This window comes from Brachyhypopomus gauderio, chromosome 1 (assembly GCF_052324685.1).
Source record: "Brachyhypopomus gauderio isolate BG-103 chromosome 1, BGAUD_0.2, whole genome shotgun sequence".
Lineage (NCBI taxonomy): Eukaryota > Metazoa > Chordata > Actinopteri > Gymnotiformes > Hypopomidae > Brachyhypopomus > Brachyhypopomus gauderio.
This window is the reverse complement of record NC_135211.1, coordinates 17999824-18018200: the sequence shown is the minus strand read 5'-3', so window position 1 is coordinate 18018200 and position 18377 is coordinate 17999824. Positions and strand designations below refer to the sequence as shown.

At 44.8% G+C, this 18377-nt stretch overlaps 1 protein-coding gene across 1 annotated transcript in view; it reads left to right on the top strand.

Moving 5' to 3' along the window:
- itfg1 (integrin alpha FG-GAP repeat containing 1) overlaps window positions 1–18377 on the top strand; it is a 123594-nt gene that overhangs the window by 96363 nt on the left and 8854 nt on the right. The window contains exons 13-16 of the mRNA XM_077000440.1: window positions 1142–1179; window positions 3103–3181; window positions 13997–14121; window positions 17741–17823. Coding sequence (XP_076856555.1) covers window positions 1142–1179; window positions 3103–3181; window positions 13997–14121; window positions 17741–17823 — 325 coding nt within the window. The remainder of the gene's footprint in view (window positions 1–1141; window positions 1180–3102; window positions 3182–13996; window positions 14122–17740; window positions 17824–18377) is intronic.

The window sequence follows — 18377 nt, the reverse complement described above, 5'->3', positions numbered from 1 at the left end:
AGAAGAGGACATGTTTACATACATATTTAATGAAAGAGGACATGTTTAAATACAGTGATTTTTCTCTTGTTTCTTATTGTCTGTTTTGTTGATCTCAGGCAAATAAGGTGACCGTGAAACTATCAAAACATCCTTTCAAGGAAATTGCAACAACACCACTGTCAGATATGGTTTAGATACAATACATTATGTTTTAATCACATAATTCTGTATTTAGTTGTCTGTCTGGGGTTTGATCATCCATAATACTGCTTGAAGAGCCTTGATCAGTGTGCACAGGGCGGTCTCCAGGGGGCAGTGTGGCATTCCTACACAAACTGCCACTTTTCCACAGTCTGCTCTTTCATTCAAAGCTGTTATATAGAATATCCTACCCATAAAAATTGGTCATGCTTGCATTAATGTAATCAGACCCTGTTATCTCATGAGGCTTGTGCTTATTTTATATGCAATGGTTGTGAGAGCTTAGTTTGTAATCGAGTTGATTGGGATAGATCTAGTTGGAGGATTTGATGGCTGTATATTTAATTTATATTGGTTTCATCGTATACAATACTGCAATGCCAAGTAACAATACTGCAAAATCAATCAACAATACTGCAAAACTAATTAACAATACTACAATTCCAGTTACCAATACTGCAATGCCAATTAACAATATTGCAATACCAATTAAGAAGTGATGTATTGTGCAGGTTTATGTAATGTTCAAAGACAAGGAACAATGGTCCTTTTGTTACTTCCATAACTTTGACAGTTTTCTCACTGGTAAGATTTCAGGCAGTTAATATGAATATGAAAGTTTAATAAGGACAGTCGTTATCGAAGACATCACACGCATGCTCATTTTTGTGCCTAATAAAATGCTAATTGACTACATTCCATCTATCTAATAAACTGTGTCTTCCATTTATATAATAAAAGTCTCCCTTTTTATACAGTCAAACTCCTTATTTGTTATTGTGCTCCTTAACTCTATTGTTTTGCCAAGTGAGAGATTCAGTGAGATGCACTGACAGTGCTGTACTCTTATGCCACCGTCAGTTCAACTGTGCAGTCACAGAGCTTAACCTTTAAATTGGAGAAAATGAATGGACACGAGATGTATCCCTAACCTTCTCTCCCCTCTCTCAACCAACAGTGCTCAGTGGACTGTGCTCAAATGATTGTCCTGTGAAGGTCAGTGTATATTAGTCACTTTTAATGTCACCATGTCTATATATGCATGTCTTTAGAGTGTGTCCTTGTGTGTGTGTCCGCATGTGTGTGTGTGTGCTTACATGTCTGTCCCCAGTGTTTGCTCAGAAATCCTCATGTCAAACCTTTCATCATCATTAAGGATTTAGTAACAGTGTTTTCAGTCAGTAGGTTAATATCCTAAACATACCACATAAACACATACATTTTATATTTAAATATATTAACAATATGAACAAACACAGCATTTCACTAGCAATTAAATCCAATCCTACCAGCAGCATTTCAATACGTTACATGAACTCTCTTGCTTTGTGTCCCCCTGAATTCCCAAACACACACAGCATGTCATGGCAGCCGGGTGATGATTACACAGCAGTCTAATCAGCAGAAACTAACAGATACGAATTAAGCTTATCATCAATTCTTTCTTCCATCACTCTACCATTAGGGCTGTGTCATTCTGTCCCTCTCTCATTCTCTATATTAGTTATTATTATGAACTTTATTAGTATTTTTGGTTGCAGTATTGCCAAAGCAGCATTAAAACAACAAAAATTACCCATTTTCTATATTAAATCCCTTTCTCTCTCCTTTCATTCTATTTTTCCCTTCACTCTATCCGTCTCCTGTCTACATCTCCATCACTCTGTTTCCCACCTCCTCCATCTCTCCACTCGTCCACCTGTGGTTTTGCCCTTCATCAGTGTGCCCAGTGTGAGGATTATGTGGGTGTGAACATGAGGTCAGAGAAGCGGTGCTGTGGTCATGGGAACTTTGTGTGTACACGGCTTCAGCAGCACACGTTCTGACAAGCTGTCTGATGCAGGCACAGAGTTCCTCCCAGATGTTACACGACGACAGTGTATAGCCACAATATCAGAATATTATATATATATATATATATATATATATAAACATATAAGTTAACCTCCCTCCCTGTCTCTCTCTACCACCCTCTCTCTCCTCCATTGTCTGTGTCTCTCTAGTAACAATAATTATTATTAATAATAATCATCATAATTATTTTATTATGATGATTAAGGTTCGCCCTCACCTTTACATGAGCAAGGAGGTGTGATTATAAGCCAGCACACAGCATATTTCACACACAGGAACCTGGTTCTAATACACACACAGTCACACTTGTTCACACACCATTCACATAATTTGCTGTTGCTTTTCTGAGGCAGGTTGTTCATGAGTGTCATCAGGAATTAGTATCTGGCAGAAGGCGGAGAGCATAACTGAAGGTTTTATTGAGGCTTTATTGAAAGGGCTGGAGAGGGTGGTGCTACACCCCTTCACCCCTCCACCTCTCGGTGTATGGAGCCATCACCGGTCCTTCCTAACTCATCCGTGCAGATAGAGAGCTGTTTCTCAGGTCTGTGGAGCTCTGTCTGTAGGAGTTGAACCCCCACGCGTAGCCCAAGGGAATGGAAAGGTGTTAGATCTAACATGATATGAGATGAGGCTTGATACACACACATACACACACACACACACACAGCTGAATAAGCAGGCAGTGGGCTGGTGAGGACACCTCAGGCGAACTTGTGTGTGTGTTGTGTGTGTGCAAATCTGTGCATGTGTGTGTGCGTGTATGTAAGACACACACTGTGCTTGTCTCAGAACTGAGAGCGACAGCAGACCACAGGACAGCACTGGGGAACTCTGCTCTGTCACAACACAGTTTGTGGTCCAGATCTCTGGAGCAGGCAGGCAGGGGCGAGATCTCTGACGATCTGGATCCACTCCAGCTACAGTCATGTTCACTTATGTTTCACTGCAGTGCCAATACATGTACATGTGTATTTTGAAGTAACATTTTATGTTCAAGTGCCTGTACAGTGGAAATAACCATATGTGCATGCGTGTGTGCATGTGTGTATTTTCTTCTTACAGCCCTTTGGAGTGAATCAGCCTGGCCCGTATGTCATGTACATGACTGTGGACTCTAATGGGTACTTGAAGAACGCGTCCGGTGAGTTAGAACACCCGCACCAGCTATACACTTGCTGAGCAATACCCACAATGCCCAGTACGGACATTACTCAGCACCGGCGCACACTACCCACATGCTACATACTACACAGTACCCAACATGCTACACAGTGCCCGCACACCACACAGGGGGGTAGCCAAGGTTAGGACAGTGCTATGTTTCAGTGTCCTTTCTCGCACCGTTGGGTCTGCACTAGTGCAGGGGCAGTAGAGCTCGGGGCACTTCCATGGGTGCTGCACCCTGTCTGCCCCGCCCCCCTCGCCTGTGTTCCCGCCCCCCTCGCCTGTGTCCCCGCCCCTGCACTGCGGGCGCTGGTGTGGGCTGTAGAAGCAGCTCGCTGTCCTACTAGTGAGAAATTACAGTAACCAGAGCCATGGCCATCAGGGAGACGGTCGAGTTTAAGTTGTGAGATTTAAATGAGATAAGAAAAGGTGTCATGAGGCTAGACCTGTTTTAGGATCAATCTGAGACCAGCTCACAGGACAGAGACCAAAAAGGAGAGAAGAGAGGTTGGAGGGGAGAGGTGATGTTCTGAGTGAGTATATCACCTGGCTGAATGCACATGTAGTGCACCTGGCAGAGCAGGTAGACACTGGCTACACCGAAGTCATGGGTTTGATTCCCATGAGTCAAATGCTGAAAATGTAATGTCAATGTAAATGTGTGTGTGTGGTTCCAGCCTCATCCCTGTTAAAGCTTAAGACCAAAGTCTTTGCAAATAAAGGCGATGACCTCAGATAGGCGGCTAATCTGTTTTGTTCTCTAAATGACCTGAGAAGTGTCTTCTCTTGTCAATAGGTGGCTGTGCCCTTACTGCTCTGTGTGTGTGTGTGTGTGTGTGTGTGTGTGTGTGTGTGTGTGTGTGTGTGTGTGTGTGTGTGTGAGTGTGAGTGTGAGTGAGTGAGTGAGTGAGATAGAAAGAGAGATGAGAGAATGTAGATAATCTCCCAGCCCAGACAGGGAGATGTAGGAGAGTTAATTCAGAGATAAATTACTGAAGGGCTAAAAGAACTTGAATAATTTCCAGATAACTGGAGTTCTACCACATGTTAGGTGAGAATAAGGAAATATAATAAGGGTTTTGTTTTTTCTTAACTTTTCAATTGTGTGTTGGTCTTAGAATTCCTCTTGAGTCTAAACACCACTGACTGGGAACAGTTATTGTTTTTGAGAGGGTAAAAGGTGTGTGTGTGTGCGAGCGTGCGTGCGTGAACAGTGTTTGTGTGTAAGGGCAATAGCTGTGTGAGTGTGTGAGAGAGGTTAAGGGTTGCGGGGGTGGTTGGAGAACAGAGCAGTGTTTGTAAATTAACAGACCTTTTCATCAACAGAAAAAAACTTTCAGTAACTTCCTGTGACTTTGGATTTGTGAAATTATGATCAGACAACCTGAACACAAGTGTGAAAATGAATACAGAATGACCTGAATGGAAGGATGAGCTAGCCTGACTCTAGCAGGGATGAATAGTAAGGCCTGATGGGTAATGTAGTTCAGTACAGCCGCTGCCAAAAAGGCTATGCATCACTGGGAAAAAAGCTGCTTGGCGAAAAGAGCCAGTATGAAGTGAAGCCAGAATTCACTGTGCTTATTAAGGTATGGTTCAGAGTGCCTCTAAGGTATGGTTCAGAGTGCCTCTAAGGTATGGTTCAGAGTGCCTCTAAGGCAGGTATCACCAAATGGCGGACCGCGGTCCGGATCCGGACCCGACCGCCGTCCTGTCCGGACCCAATCACATTCCTGATGGATACGGACCCAAATGCCAAAAAATTTTTAATGGGAGACTATATTTTAAACCGCAGAATTTATTTTCAGACGAGTGCTATGTTCACCACCCATTTGAGTGTTACGTTGCTCAACAACTTTCGTTCGCCACCACCATATCCCCCCCCCCCCCCCCCCCCCCCCCACCGCTCAACAACTTTCGTTCGGCGTCGCGGACCCGGACCTAAGGTCTGAGCTATCTGCCAAAAATGGACCGCGGAAAGATTTAATTGATTACCCCTGCTCTAAGGTATGGTTCAGAGTGCCTCTAAGGTATGGTTCAGAGTGCCTCTAAGGTATGGTTCAGAGTGCCTCTAAGGTATGGTTCAGAGTGCCTCTAAGGTATGGTTCAGAATGCCTCTAAGGTATGGTTCAGAGTGCCTCTAAGGTATGGTTCAGAATGCCTCTATGGTATGGTTCAGAGTGCCTCTAAGGTATGGTTCAGAGTGCCTCTAAGGTATGGTTCAGAGTGCCTCTAAGGTATAGTTCAGAGTGCCTCTAAGGTATGGTTCAGAATGCCTCTATGGTATGGTTCAGAGTGCCTCTAAGGTATGGTTCAGAGTGCCTCTAAGGTATGGTTCAGAGTGCCTCTAAGGTATGGTTCAGAATGCCTCTATGGTATGGTTCAGAGTGCCTCTAAGGTATGGTTCAGAGTGCCTCTAAGGTATGGTTCAGAATGCCTCTAAGGTATGGTTCAGAGTGCCTCTAAGGTATGGTTCAGAGTGCCTGTAAGGCACAGTTCTTCAGTTCCCCAGGGCCTCCTGGTGACACACCTGACTGAGGTCACTGTATCAGTGTGTTGACCTGACTTCAGGTGTATTAGTTCAGGGAGAACTGGACCGAGCCCGTGTGGTGTCCATATGGTCCTAGCCCCATCCTCCACACTGTTATGAACCTCCAGCCCACTGCTGTGATGATTCTTCTACAGTGACATGCCTGCTCCGATTAACACTGTCAGGAAACGGACTGAATACGTCTTCAGAGCGTCTAGACTGTGATGGGAACATGCGGCCAGGATCCAGCACAACGACAGCAGGACTACAGCAGGTGTGGAGTGAAACGACCCATAATGTCAGACAGCTCCATATGCACCAGTGTAGTTCCTCCCACAGTGAGTCAGAGCAGCGTTCAGCAGCTTGGCTTCCTAAGCTACGAAAGTCAACTTTCTCTACAGTAAATGAATATGGCAGCTGCATTTTTACAGTTTAAATAACCTTTCTGCAGATCTGCTGGCCAGAGTTCAGTTCTGTTATTTAACATACCTGTTCCAGGTCTTTAGGATCATCCTTTTGTTTTAGAGTGTGTGTGATAGAGCAAGGTGTGTGTGTGAGAGCCAGGTGTGTGTGTGAGAGCCAGGTGTGTGTGATAGAGCCAGGTTTGTATGATATAATTGTTGTAGTTTAATACACCTAGAAACTTAGAGGCTAGTTGGAGAAAGATCAGCTGGAGATCAGCTCAAACCAGCAGCTGGAGATCCGCTCAAACCAGCAGCTGGAGATCAGCTCAAACCAGCAGCTGGAGATCCGCTCAAACCAGCAGCTGGAGATCCGCTCAAACCAGCAGCTGGAGATCAGGAGGGGAGTGTACCAAGGTCCCAGCACCATGCCAGACACACACACTACTTCTGTTCTACCTCCCTGTGTTGATATGAATACAAACACACAGCAGGCACTTAGTGAGAGGAGAAGGGAGAGAAGAAGAAGAGAAGAGAGAGAAGAAGAGGAGAGGGAGGAGAGTGAGGGAGGATAGAGGGAGAAAGGGGGGAGTGAGGGAGGGTTGAGGAAGAAAGAGGGGAGGGAGGAGAGACAATGTGGGACATGACTCACTTGATCAGTCACTCACTCATAAGACATGTATGAACACTTTCCTCAACTTTCACTTTATCACCTGCAGACAGGTGTCTGTGTGTCTGTGTGTGTGTGTGTGTGTGTGTGTGTGTGTGTGTGTGTGTGTGTGTGTGTGTGTGTGTGTGTGTGTGTGTGTGTGTGTGTGTGTGTGTGTTGCTGATAAATCCTGGCCAGTGCATTTTAGATATAGGTGAGATGGTCCATTTAGTCTCCTGCTGTGTGTGTGTGTGTGTGTGTGTGAGAGAGAGAGAGAGAGAGAGAGAGAGAGAGAGGAGGGAGGGAGAGGGAGAGGGTGTGTGGTCTGTGGTTCGACCAAGCTTAGACCGAGCAGTGTTTAATAACACTGATATAGGTGTCAGTAGCATGGTGGTTGGGGATAAAGACCATTAACTCTCTCCTTTGCTGCTTTGAACTGTGAAGCCTTTCAATGCCATGCAGTGTAGACAGTACACACACAAGCAAAAGTGCACACTCACTCACACACACACACACGTGTCCACACATGCATACTCACTTCACGCAGGCACACACACAAGCTGGGATGCATATAGTCAGAAAGACTATCCAGTACAGCTAAGAGACAGAGGACAAGATCAGTGTGAGTACTGACCACTTCCTCTCTCCTGCATCCCACACTCTTTCACACACACACACTCTCTCCCTTTGTACACTCCTATACCAACAGTGTGTAATACAGTGGTGTGATGCCTCTGTGTACAGAATAACTGTGTAGTCCTTAGCTCATGTAGCCTATAGAAATGCATTCATTGGCTTATTCAATGCTTTTAGTGGCTCCTTATGGAGGTCATAAATAAAGAGGTGCATGTTTTACCTGGGGAGGTTCATCACGCGCCTGTCTGTCTCCACGCGCCTGTCTGTCTCCTCGCGCCTGTCAGTCTCACTGAAACCATGTGGAGTTCTCTCCCGGCTGCTCGTTACTGCATCACAGCATGCTCACTACAAGTGCTCTTATCATGAGAGGTGTGTGTGTGCGTGTGTGTGTGCGTGTGTGTGTGTTTAAAAGACAAAAATGTCTTGACCAGGAAAATCTGAGACTCATTAACCACCAAAATGAACAAGGTGACCAGCTGACGTCTCTCTGACCACTTGGAGAAGGCGAGTGGAAAATCATGTTTATTATATATTATTATAAATATATGATATTCTAAAAAAGAATTACATATATATTTTTTATAAATACATAGTTTGTGTCTGTGCACAAAGAGCGGTAGGAATGTGAGCGGTAGAAAGGCTGATTCTGACAAATTCTGCTTCTGTACATCACACAAGAGACTCGTCAGAATCAACACAGGATCTCAGTACAACAGGCTCGTTTCTTGGTGGTGTTAGGAGATATTCAGATCTTTTAAACATTATGTTTTATTCTGCTTCTGGTTGGGTGACTAGATACATGAATGAGTGGGCATACAGATATTTAGTTATGTAGACAATGAGTATCTATATTCTTCATGGGTAGTTCTGTCTGATACCCAAGTGATGGGGAGAATATGATTTCTTCTTTTCTGTGTGTCTGAGACACGGGACATTTAGGGCAGGTGCTTGATTGCTTCACTGTGAAGGTACACAAATGGCCATGTGCTTTCATGTGAGTGTGTGTGTATGTGTTTGAGGCTGCATGTGTGTGCGTTTGTACGTGCAAATGAATTTGTGTGTGCGTGAGTGAGAGAGAGAAAATGAGAAACAGAGAGATGCATTTGTGTGTTGATGTTTCTGTGTGTGTGAGAGAGATGATGATGATGATGATGATGATGATGATGATAATAACCTTTGTTGGAGCCTCTCTCCTCTGTAATAGACTTCAACACCTCCTGCTCCTTCATCGCCAAGACGACAGGAAGCACAGAGACATGAGTTCCATCATTATATTCCATTAGTACACACACACGCACACACACACACACACACACACGCACACACACACACACACACGCACGCACGCGCGCTCACACACACACACACAAGCAGACAGAAGTAGACTTGGCTTTTGAAATCCTTTTGAAATTTCTCCTTCATAATTATGCCTTCGCTCTCACACAGTGTCTCTCACTTTTCCTATATTTCTGTCATTCTCTCTCTCTTTCTCCACCCTCCTTTCTCTCTTCTCCTCTCTCCCCATCCTCCTCTCTCTCCATCTTCCTCTCTCTCTCTCCACTCCTCTCTCTTTCTCCACCTGCCTCTCTCTCTCTCCCCCCCTCTCTCACCCCCTCTCTCTCTCCCCATTCTTGTGTGAATGACGACACACAAGCAGGAGCTTCACACACGTTACATCTCCCTTTAGATTTTCTACCAGGAAAAATTGGGTGTGCATGAGTGTGTGCACCAGTCTGGTCTGTGGTGTGTTTTCTATTTGACAGTTTTGGGTCTTCATGTGTGGTCCTAGGGGTGGGTGGGTGTGTGCGCGCATTAGTGTGTGTGTGTGTGTGTGTGTGTGTGTGTGTGTGTGTGTGTGTGTGTGTGTGTGTGTGTGTGTGTGTGTGTGTGTGTGTGTGTGTGTGTGTGTGTGTGTGTATTGGGGGGTGTGTGTGTGTGTGTTTGGGGCAAAAGAATGCTGTTGCTTGCAAAGCCTTCCAACCAGCTTGGCCAGTATTCCCAGGAAGAGTGAGATAGGGAGAGACCGCTACAGGCCAATCTTCACTCCAGCCTTCCAGCACAGGAGAGCAGAGAGACTAGTGGAGAGGAGAGAGAGAGACAGGCTGAGGAGAGAGACTAGTGGAGAGAGAGAGAGAGAGAGAGAGAGAGACAGGCTGAGGAGAGAGACTAGTGGAGAGAGAGAGAGAGACAGGCTGAGGAGAGAGACTAGTGGAGAGGAGAGAGAGAGACAGGCTGAGGAGAGAGATTGTGGGAGAGTAAAGCAAGACTGGTGGAGAGATGCTCATAACAGAGTAACACTCTCGGAGTAAGACTAGAGTAAGACTCTTAACAGCTTAATGTCTCAGTTTTGTTGAGCAACGTATCCTGTACTGTCCCGTACTGTTTTTCCTCCCAGGCTGACACCCATTTACCAGCATCACTGAGTCACAGAAGAGCCAGAGTAACTAGGCTATGAAAAACACTGAATCACAGGGATCATGGATCTACTACAGCGTGGATGTGCAGTCTGACTTTAGCTACTAGGGTGATTCTTCAGCATATGTGGGCAGTCGATGGTTTGGTTTGATTAATGAGATATAGGCCCCTGCTTTTCCTATTACTCAGCTTAATGGACTCCAGAATACTAGCACATTCTCTCTCTTTCTCTCTCTCTTTCTCTCCCTCTCTTTTTCTCTCTCTGTCTTACACACAGTTAATTGTTTTTCTCTTTAATAGCATCATTAAGCAACTCTGGCTGCTTCCTCTGACACATGAGAAATGGGCTGACCTTTCCCCCACTGCTTTGTGTGTGTGTGTGTGTGTGTGTGTGTGTGTGTGTGTGTGTGTGTGTGTGTGTGTGTGTGTGTGTGTGTGTGTGTGTGTGTGTGTGTGTATACGTACTAGTGTGTGTGTGTGTACGTACTAGTGTGTGTGTACTAGTGTGTGCGTGCGTGTACGTATGTGTGTGTGTGTGAGAGAGAGCGAGAGGGGCTTATTAATTTTTTTGACATGGACTTTTTTCCATCAACTTGTCCTTTCTCATCATATCTTTATTTTAACAGAATCACTTCACACACACAAATAATAGAGAGATAGAAATAGTACACAAAGAAGCAGCAGAACTGTAGTAAAGTACACAAAGTTCCCAGAGAAACAGGACGTCTCGGACAGATGTCCTTCATCAGCTGTGGAGCAAAGTGCTTCTGAACGAGAAGGAACCAGTATATATATGAAAACGTAGATGTTTAAATCATCACATTCATTCCATGGCATTCAAAAATTCCAGTAGGGGAGTCCATATACACTGCACTGTATACAATATCTTTATCCCACTGCTGTGGTTCTGACCTTTGCATATTACCCTTTTAAAACCCATAATCCAAAGTAAGTCTAGATTTTATAAGAGCTGCAAAATTTCTTTTTTCAAAAATTTTAATGACTACAGTTTTATTTCTTGTCTGAGGTAACCGGCTCAAAAACTAAAATGCTGTGGTGTAAAATTATTTCCATACTTCTGAACCAGAATATACCATAAACCAAAAAGTGAGTAAACTGTTGCACATTCTAAAAATCAATGACAATGGTTGGGATTAGGGTTGTAAACTACATGGATTACCCATTAAACAGTCCCCAGATTAACCCCAAATATAGATACAACACAGAATTACTCTAAAATGAAGACCATAAATTTGACACTCCATAAATGATCTCCAGCTACAGATATAGTCCCCAGATACAGATGCAACTTCCAATTTACGTTCATCTACAGATAAGTCCTCTGAGTTACTCTATTGCCCCCGAATAATGGATAGAGCCCCAGGCCCATCTACTCCAGAACATTTTTGAGAAAACAGACAGGAATGTGTTCAGACAAGAGCCAGACATGCAGGATAGTACCTCCCCTATCCTTGCATACAATAATGTCTGCAATAGACCACGCACCCCAACTATCTAAATCAAATCAAAAACAGATCAAAAGCACCATGGCTGAGTAAGACAGCCTTGTTCTCTGGTGAAGGTACAGGATTCTGCCTTCAGAAAGGCCTGTGAAGGGATGTGTTAAACACAATTACCCAGGCCTAGGAATGTCAGTCTGCTCAAGCATTATGGATTTCCTCACCAACAAACCTCAAAATGTGAGAATGGTCAGTCACACCTGCTCGACAGGCTGTGTGCTCAATCCAGTTGTTTCCCTTCTTCACTCACACGATGGTTCCCCAGTATAGTGTACGTATTTAACAGTGAGGAGACACGGAGAAGGGAGGTGGTTCAACATCTGGTCAAGTGGCGTCTTAACAGCAGTCTGCTTCTGAACAACACTAAAACCAAAGAGATCATTGTGGACTTTGTGCATTAAGACCACTCCTCACCCTGTCTACTTAAATGGGGAGGAATCGGAGAGTGTGAACAACACAAAAGGTTCATATACCCCTGTGAGTTCATATAACCCAGTGAGTTCACATAACAAAGGCTCTCTGTGGGTCTTTTAACACTTCCCACCTGGTGAGAAGAAAGCTCACCAGAGGCGGTTCTTCTTTAAGGCAAGCTTAAACGGGCGATGTTCTCTTCAGCGCTTAATAAACGTCTAATGGAGCACCGTGGAGAGTATCCCCTGTCTCTCTGATACACTACAGTACACCAGCTGCACCACAGAGAACCTGCATGGGTGGTGTAAAAATAAACTCAGGTGATGGAGAGAATGGAGCTCCAAAGCTGAACAGTCAGCATGCCCACCCTCTCCATCAGAGGGCATCAGCACTGGTCCACCCCACCCAGCCTGTTTGTGCCCGTCAGTGTGGAAGTGATACAGGGTCGTCCACACACCAGCAGACCAAGAAACTGCTTTTACCTCATCTGTCGTCTCCATCACACACTGGACTGGAGATTGTGGACATTTATTTAAATGCAACCTTCTCATGTCCATCTTTCACCAGTATGCTTGGATACTTTAATTTGTACATATACTTAATACACTGTAACAGTGTTAAACCCATTTTAATTCCAGTTCTATTCTCTAGTGAGAAGAGAGGGATATACTTAGGTGGTGTTTAGGATAGTTTTCCATATTTATGAAGAAATAAAATGGATAAATTGTATTTATTTTCTGAGGACAATTTGTTTTGTACACTTTTAATGACCCTGCAGGGTCTTTAGGTCTCTGTGGAAGTGTCCCAGGTTCTCTGTGATGGGACAGACGTCTCTGAGGCAGCAGACTGCCTGGTCAGAACAGCTTCCCCACACACCACTGCCTGATTTCAGCTCTCTTAAAGAGACTGATTAGAGCAGACAGTGGAGTGTAGCACTTCGTTTATTAAAATGCACTTTAAGTGTAATTTCTCTCTGTACATTGAGAAGCGAAAGAGGAGTATGTTTGTGTGTGTGTGTGTGTGTCAGTCACTGTGATTGCCGCAATTAGAGGACCCTTTGTTGGAACGGTATGGGAACTGTTTTCTAATTATAATCAGACAGCTCTCCTGCAGAGTTTAGTCTGTTCTTGTACCACCTAGTGGGATTTGTGAGGGGGTGGGGGGGAGAGCGGATGGGAATGGGTGGTGGAAGAGTGAGGTTGGTTGAGGGGTGTGGCCAGGTGGGTGATGGGTGTGGTCAGGTGGGTGATGGGTGTGGTCAGGTGGGTGATGGTGTGGTTTTGTGAGGGGTCTAATCAGGTGTGTGAAGGGTGAGGTCAGGTGGATGGAGGGTGTGGTTAGGTGAGGAGTGTAATCAGGTGGGTGATGGGTGAGGTCAGGTGGGTGATGGGTGTGGTTAGGTGATGGGTGTGGTCAGGTGGGTGATGGGTGTGGTTAGGTGATGGGTGTGGTCAGGTGGGTGATGGGTGAGGTCAGGTGGGTGATGGGAGTGGTTAGGTGATGGGTGAGGTCAGGTGGGTGATGGGTGTGGTTAGGTGATGAGTAAGGTCAGGTGGGTGATGGGTGAGGTCAGGTGGGTGATGGGTGTGGTTAGGCGAGGGGTGTAATCAGGTGGGTGATGGGTGTGGTTAGGTGATGAGTAAGGTCAGGTGGGTGATGGGTGAGGTCAGGTGGGTGATGGGTGTGGTTAGGCGAGGGGTGTAATCAGGTGGGTGATGGGTGTGGTTAGGTGATGGGTGAGGTCAGGTGGGTGATGGGTGAGGTCAGGTGGGTGATGGGTGTGGTCAGGTGGGTGATGGGTGAGGTCAGGTGGGTGATGGGTGTGGTTAGGTGATGGGTGAGGTCAGGTGGGTGATGGGTGTGGTTAGGTGATGGGTGAGGTCAGATGGGTGATGGGCGTGGTTAGGTGATGGGTGTGGTCAGTTGGGTGATGGGTGAGGTCAGGTGGGGTAAGATTAGGTGGGGTGAGAGAGGTGAGGTGAGGGATGCTGTATATTTCTTGTAGTGTCTTTTCAGCCGTGATGTAGTGGGCTACAGCAGCGTCCGTCAACGTGCCCCTGTGCGCATGTTAAATTTTGTCTGTGTTAAATTGCTAAATTGTGTTGATGGTCTGGCCATTGAAAACATTTCAATTTAGTGACTTTTCCCAGTTAATTTATTTTCCTCCCTCTCTGACCCTTCTTTCTCCCCTCCTCTCTTTCTCTCTCTCCCTCCCTCTCTCTGTCTCTAGCGGGACAGCTCAGTCAGTCAGCCCATCTCTCTCTCCAGTTGCCCTACACTGTACTCGGACTGGGTCGCAGTGCCAATTTCCTGGACCATCTTTATGTGGGAATTCCTAGACCCCCTGGAGTAAAGGTACACCCCCCCCCCCCCACACACACACACACACACACACACACACAAAAGGGCTGAAAACAGTATGACACACAGGGCCTGCTCTGCTCTTGTCATATTCCCTCTATGCATGATAAGAATCAACATCCCCCCCATTAAGTGGGCATACATAGCTGGCATCTCAACATATTGAGGTTTTTTTAAGTTTAAATCACTCGCTAAAGCAGTTTGAGTCTCTCTCTAAAGCAGTTTGAATCTCTCTAAAGCAGTTTGAGTCTCTCTCTAAAGCAGTTTGAGTCTCTCTCTAAAGCAGTTTGAGTCTCTCTCTGAAACAGTTTGAGTCTCTCTAAAGCAGTTTGAGTCTCTCTCTAAAGCAGTTTGAGTCTCTCTCTAAAGCAGTTTGAGTCTCTCTGAAGCAGTTTGAGTCTGAAGCAGTTTGAGTCTCTTCAGAGAAGTTTGAGTCTCTCTCTCTAAAGCAGTTAGCTTACTTCTCCATCATTCTCTTCTCATCCATATCAGTGCAGTGGTTGATTCATTAGCACAGCTGCTATTTTGTAATACATGATAATAAGTAAGTAATTGATCATGTTACTTGATGAGAAGGGTAATGTCATTAATTGTTAACACATGAAACAAATATTGTAGATATTATTCCTTTATTTCTGTTCTCTCATTTGCTAGCACTGATGTCAATCTCAGTCTTTTTAATACAATATATGGTTGTTTAGCATGACACTGCAGTTTGATGCATCTCTCTCTTTTCCTCAAATCCCCTAACTCTCTCCTCCTCCCTCCTACCCCTCCCTTTCTCTCAATCCCTTTCTCACTCTATCTGTCCCTCTTTTCTTTTTCTCCCTCCCTGAGTGGTGCTCATTTGAATTTAAGGCATCACCTTCCTCCACTGTTCAAGAGAGCAAAACAGAGGTCTTTTTAAATAGCCATTAGAATTGCAAATTTTATCCACACTAGTGCGCGTGCACACACACACACACACATGCGCGTGCACACACACACACACACATACACGCAATCTCTCTCTCTCTCTCTCTCACATACACACACAGAGTTAACCTCGAGTGCCACGATTGCCCGATTGCCTCCATTGATTCCTACATCCAAAGAGATGAAAAGAATTAAAATGAGAACAGAAGTGTGTGTGTGTGTGGGTGGATGTGTGTGTGAGAGAGAAGCAGTAAGAGGATTGTGAGAGTTTTATAATGAAGCTTGTACATATGCACATTGATTACACATAATTACACATACACATTGATTACAAATAACAGTTTATAGAACATACCTGTAATTACAGTTTATAGAACATACCTGTAATTACAGTTTATAGAACATACCTGTAATTACAGTTTATAGAACATACCTGTAATTACAGTTAATAGAACATACCTGTAATTAGTTTATAGAACATATCTGTAATTACAGTTAATAGAACATACCTGCAATTACAGTTAATAGAACATACCTGCAGTTACAGTTAATAGAACAGACCTGCAATTAAAGTTTATAGAACATCCCAGCAATTAGTTTATAGAACATACCTGTAATTGCAGTTTATAGAACAGACCTGCAATTAAAGTTTATAGAACATCCCAGCAATTACAGTTTATAGAACATATCTGTAATTGCAGTTTATAGAACAGACCTGCAATTAAAGTTTATAGAACATACCTGTAATTACAGTTAATAGCAGAGGTGTCAGGTAACAAAGTACATTTACTTCGTTACCTTACTTAAGTAGATTTTGGGTATCTATACTTTTCTGAAGTAAATTTTTTAATCTGACTTTTTACTCCTTACGTTTTTGCACAATTATCTATACTTTCTACTCCTTATATTTTAGAAATTGCATTGTTACTCCCATTTCATTTTGGCTTGTTCTCAATCTGGCTTGTCATCATTAAAATATTATCCAGTTAAATCGCAACATCCAGATAGAGTGGATTTGATTGTGGTGGGATCAGAAATATAATCCCAGTCCCTATTGTTTTGTGCGCGATCCATCAGACACATCAAGTCACACTCCAGCAATGACCCAGCAGATATGAGTAGCTTAGTATGCTATTCATGGCAGAGACTCGAGAACTCTTCCCTCACTGTGACGACATGGTTTTAATAAAGTTGCATTGTACTAGAACGCATTCGTTTTAATGGACATGTATTCAGCTGAAATAGCCTAGTGCATCCCTATTTTTAACATTAACATTTAAAAATAACATTATAGTTATTATGTCTTTTAGATAAATGTTTTTGGAGGCAGGGGGGTAGTGCCTTATAGGCCCTGTGACGTGGCCTACGTTTTTGTCCTTAATGGCATTTTTTCCCCTTGCTTTTTCCTTCTTTTACCTCTTGCTTACTTTTACTTTTATACTTTAAGTAGTTTTGAAACCAGTACTTTTACACTTTTACTTGAGTAAAAAGATTGAGTCGATACTTCAACTACTACAGAAGTATTTTTAAACCCTAGTATCTATACTTCTACCAAAGTAATGAATGTGAATATTTTTGCCACCTTTGCGACGTGTGTGTGTGTGTGTGTGTGTGTGTGTGTGTGTGTGTGTGTGTGTGTGTGTGTGTGTGTGTGTGTGTGTGTGTGTGTGTGTGTGTGTGTGAGTGTGTGTGTGTGTGTGTGTGTGTGTGTGTGTGTTTGATTGATTTGGGAAGTGTAATAAAGAATGCTGATTAAAAATGTACCAGAGAATCTTGATGTGCCAGGCAGCTCTGCTTGTGAGAGAACGGCGACTGGAAATGCACAAGTCAGAGGTGGTGGGGGAACAGCAGGTCAAACAGCACACACGCTGACATGAGCATAATACTGTTCCATACGCCGCAGCTCTGAGCAGGTGGAGAGGAGCTCTACGTGTCCTGAGTGAGAGGGGCAGAGTGGTGTTGATGAAGGATTCAAGAATCATGATGACCTCCTGTGATTCTGTTCTCTCTGTCATGTCCTCTTTTCTCCTCTGAGGAGTATTGTGGGACACGTAGTTCTCCCCATCTGGTTCAGCCCATCTGCAGGCGAGGGAGGGTTCCTCTCTGCAGGCTAAAGCAGGACTTCTCATCTCTGACATGACGTAGCCCTGCACACCCGCTCAAAATAGCCTCAGTGTGTGTGTGTGTGTGTGTGTGTGTGTGTGTGTGTATTAGGAGATACATACTGTAGCGATGTGATAGATGACCCCCCTCCCCCATTCTGGACACCCAGGAGGACTCTGAGAAAGATGAATTTAGTGTTTGCTGCTAATTGGTGTCTGGGAAGAAGCAGAAGAGAGAAGATTAGTTGTGTAATTGATGGAGATGCAGTGTGTGCTTGGGCCCCTAATGCCCCTAAGGCCTCTGAAACATGACGTGAGCTAATAAGCTTTGTGTGAGCACGTCGGGGGGAGCAGTTGGAAGATCCCACCTGGGATGTATAGTGTTGGGGGTGGGGCCAGGGGCGGGGCGGGCTGGGGTGGCTGCCCCTGGAGCCAACAGCTCACCACACAACCCAGACCTGCTACATAGTGAACAGAGAACACACAGACATGTTACCACAGAATCGGCAAGCTCAGCAGGAAGACAACCGGCTGCTGTTTCCATGGCGTCGTCTAACTGTTGTGATCTTTCATCTTCTCTTGTTGTGTTTGTGTAGGACATGAGGAAGCAGGAGTGGACCGCCATCATTCCCAACTCTCAACTCATCGTCATTCCCTATCCCAACAGTGAGCCTCGCAGGTACACACACACACACACACACACACACACACACACACACACACACACACACACTATCCCAACAGTGAGCCTCGCAGGTACACACACACACACACACACACACACACACACACACACACACACACACACACACACACACACACACTATCCCAACAGTGAGCCTCGCAGGTACACACACACACACACACACACACACACACACACACACACACACACACACACACACACACACACACTATCCCAACAGTGAGCCTCGCAGGTACACACACACACACACACACACACAATCCCAACAGTGAGCCTCGCAGGTACACACACACACTCCCACCGAGACACACTCTACACACACACACGCACACACTCCCACAGAGGCACACTCTATATACACAGACACACTACACAAACACACACTCCCACAGAGTGACACACACACGCACACACACTCCCACAGAGACACACTCTACACACACTCCCACAGAAACACACTCTACACACACACACACACTCCCACAGAGACACACTGTACACACACACTCCCACAGAAACACACTCAC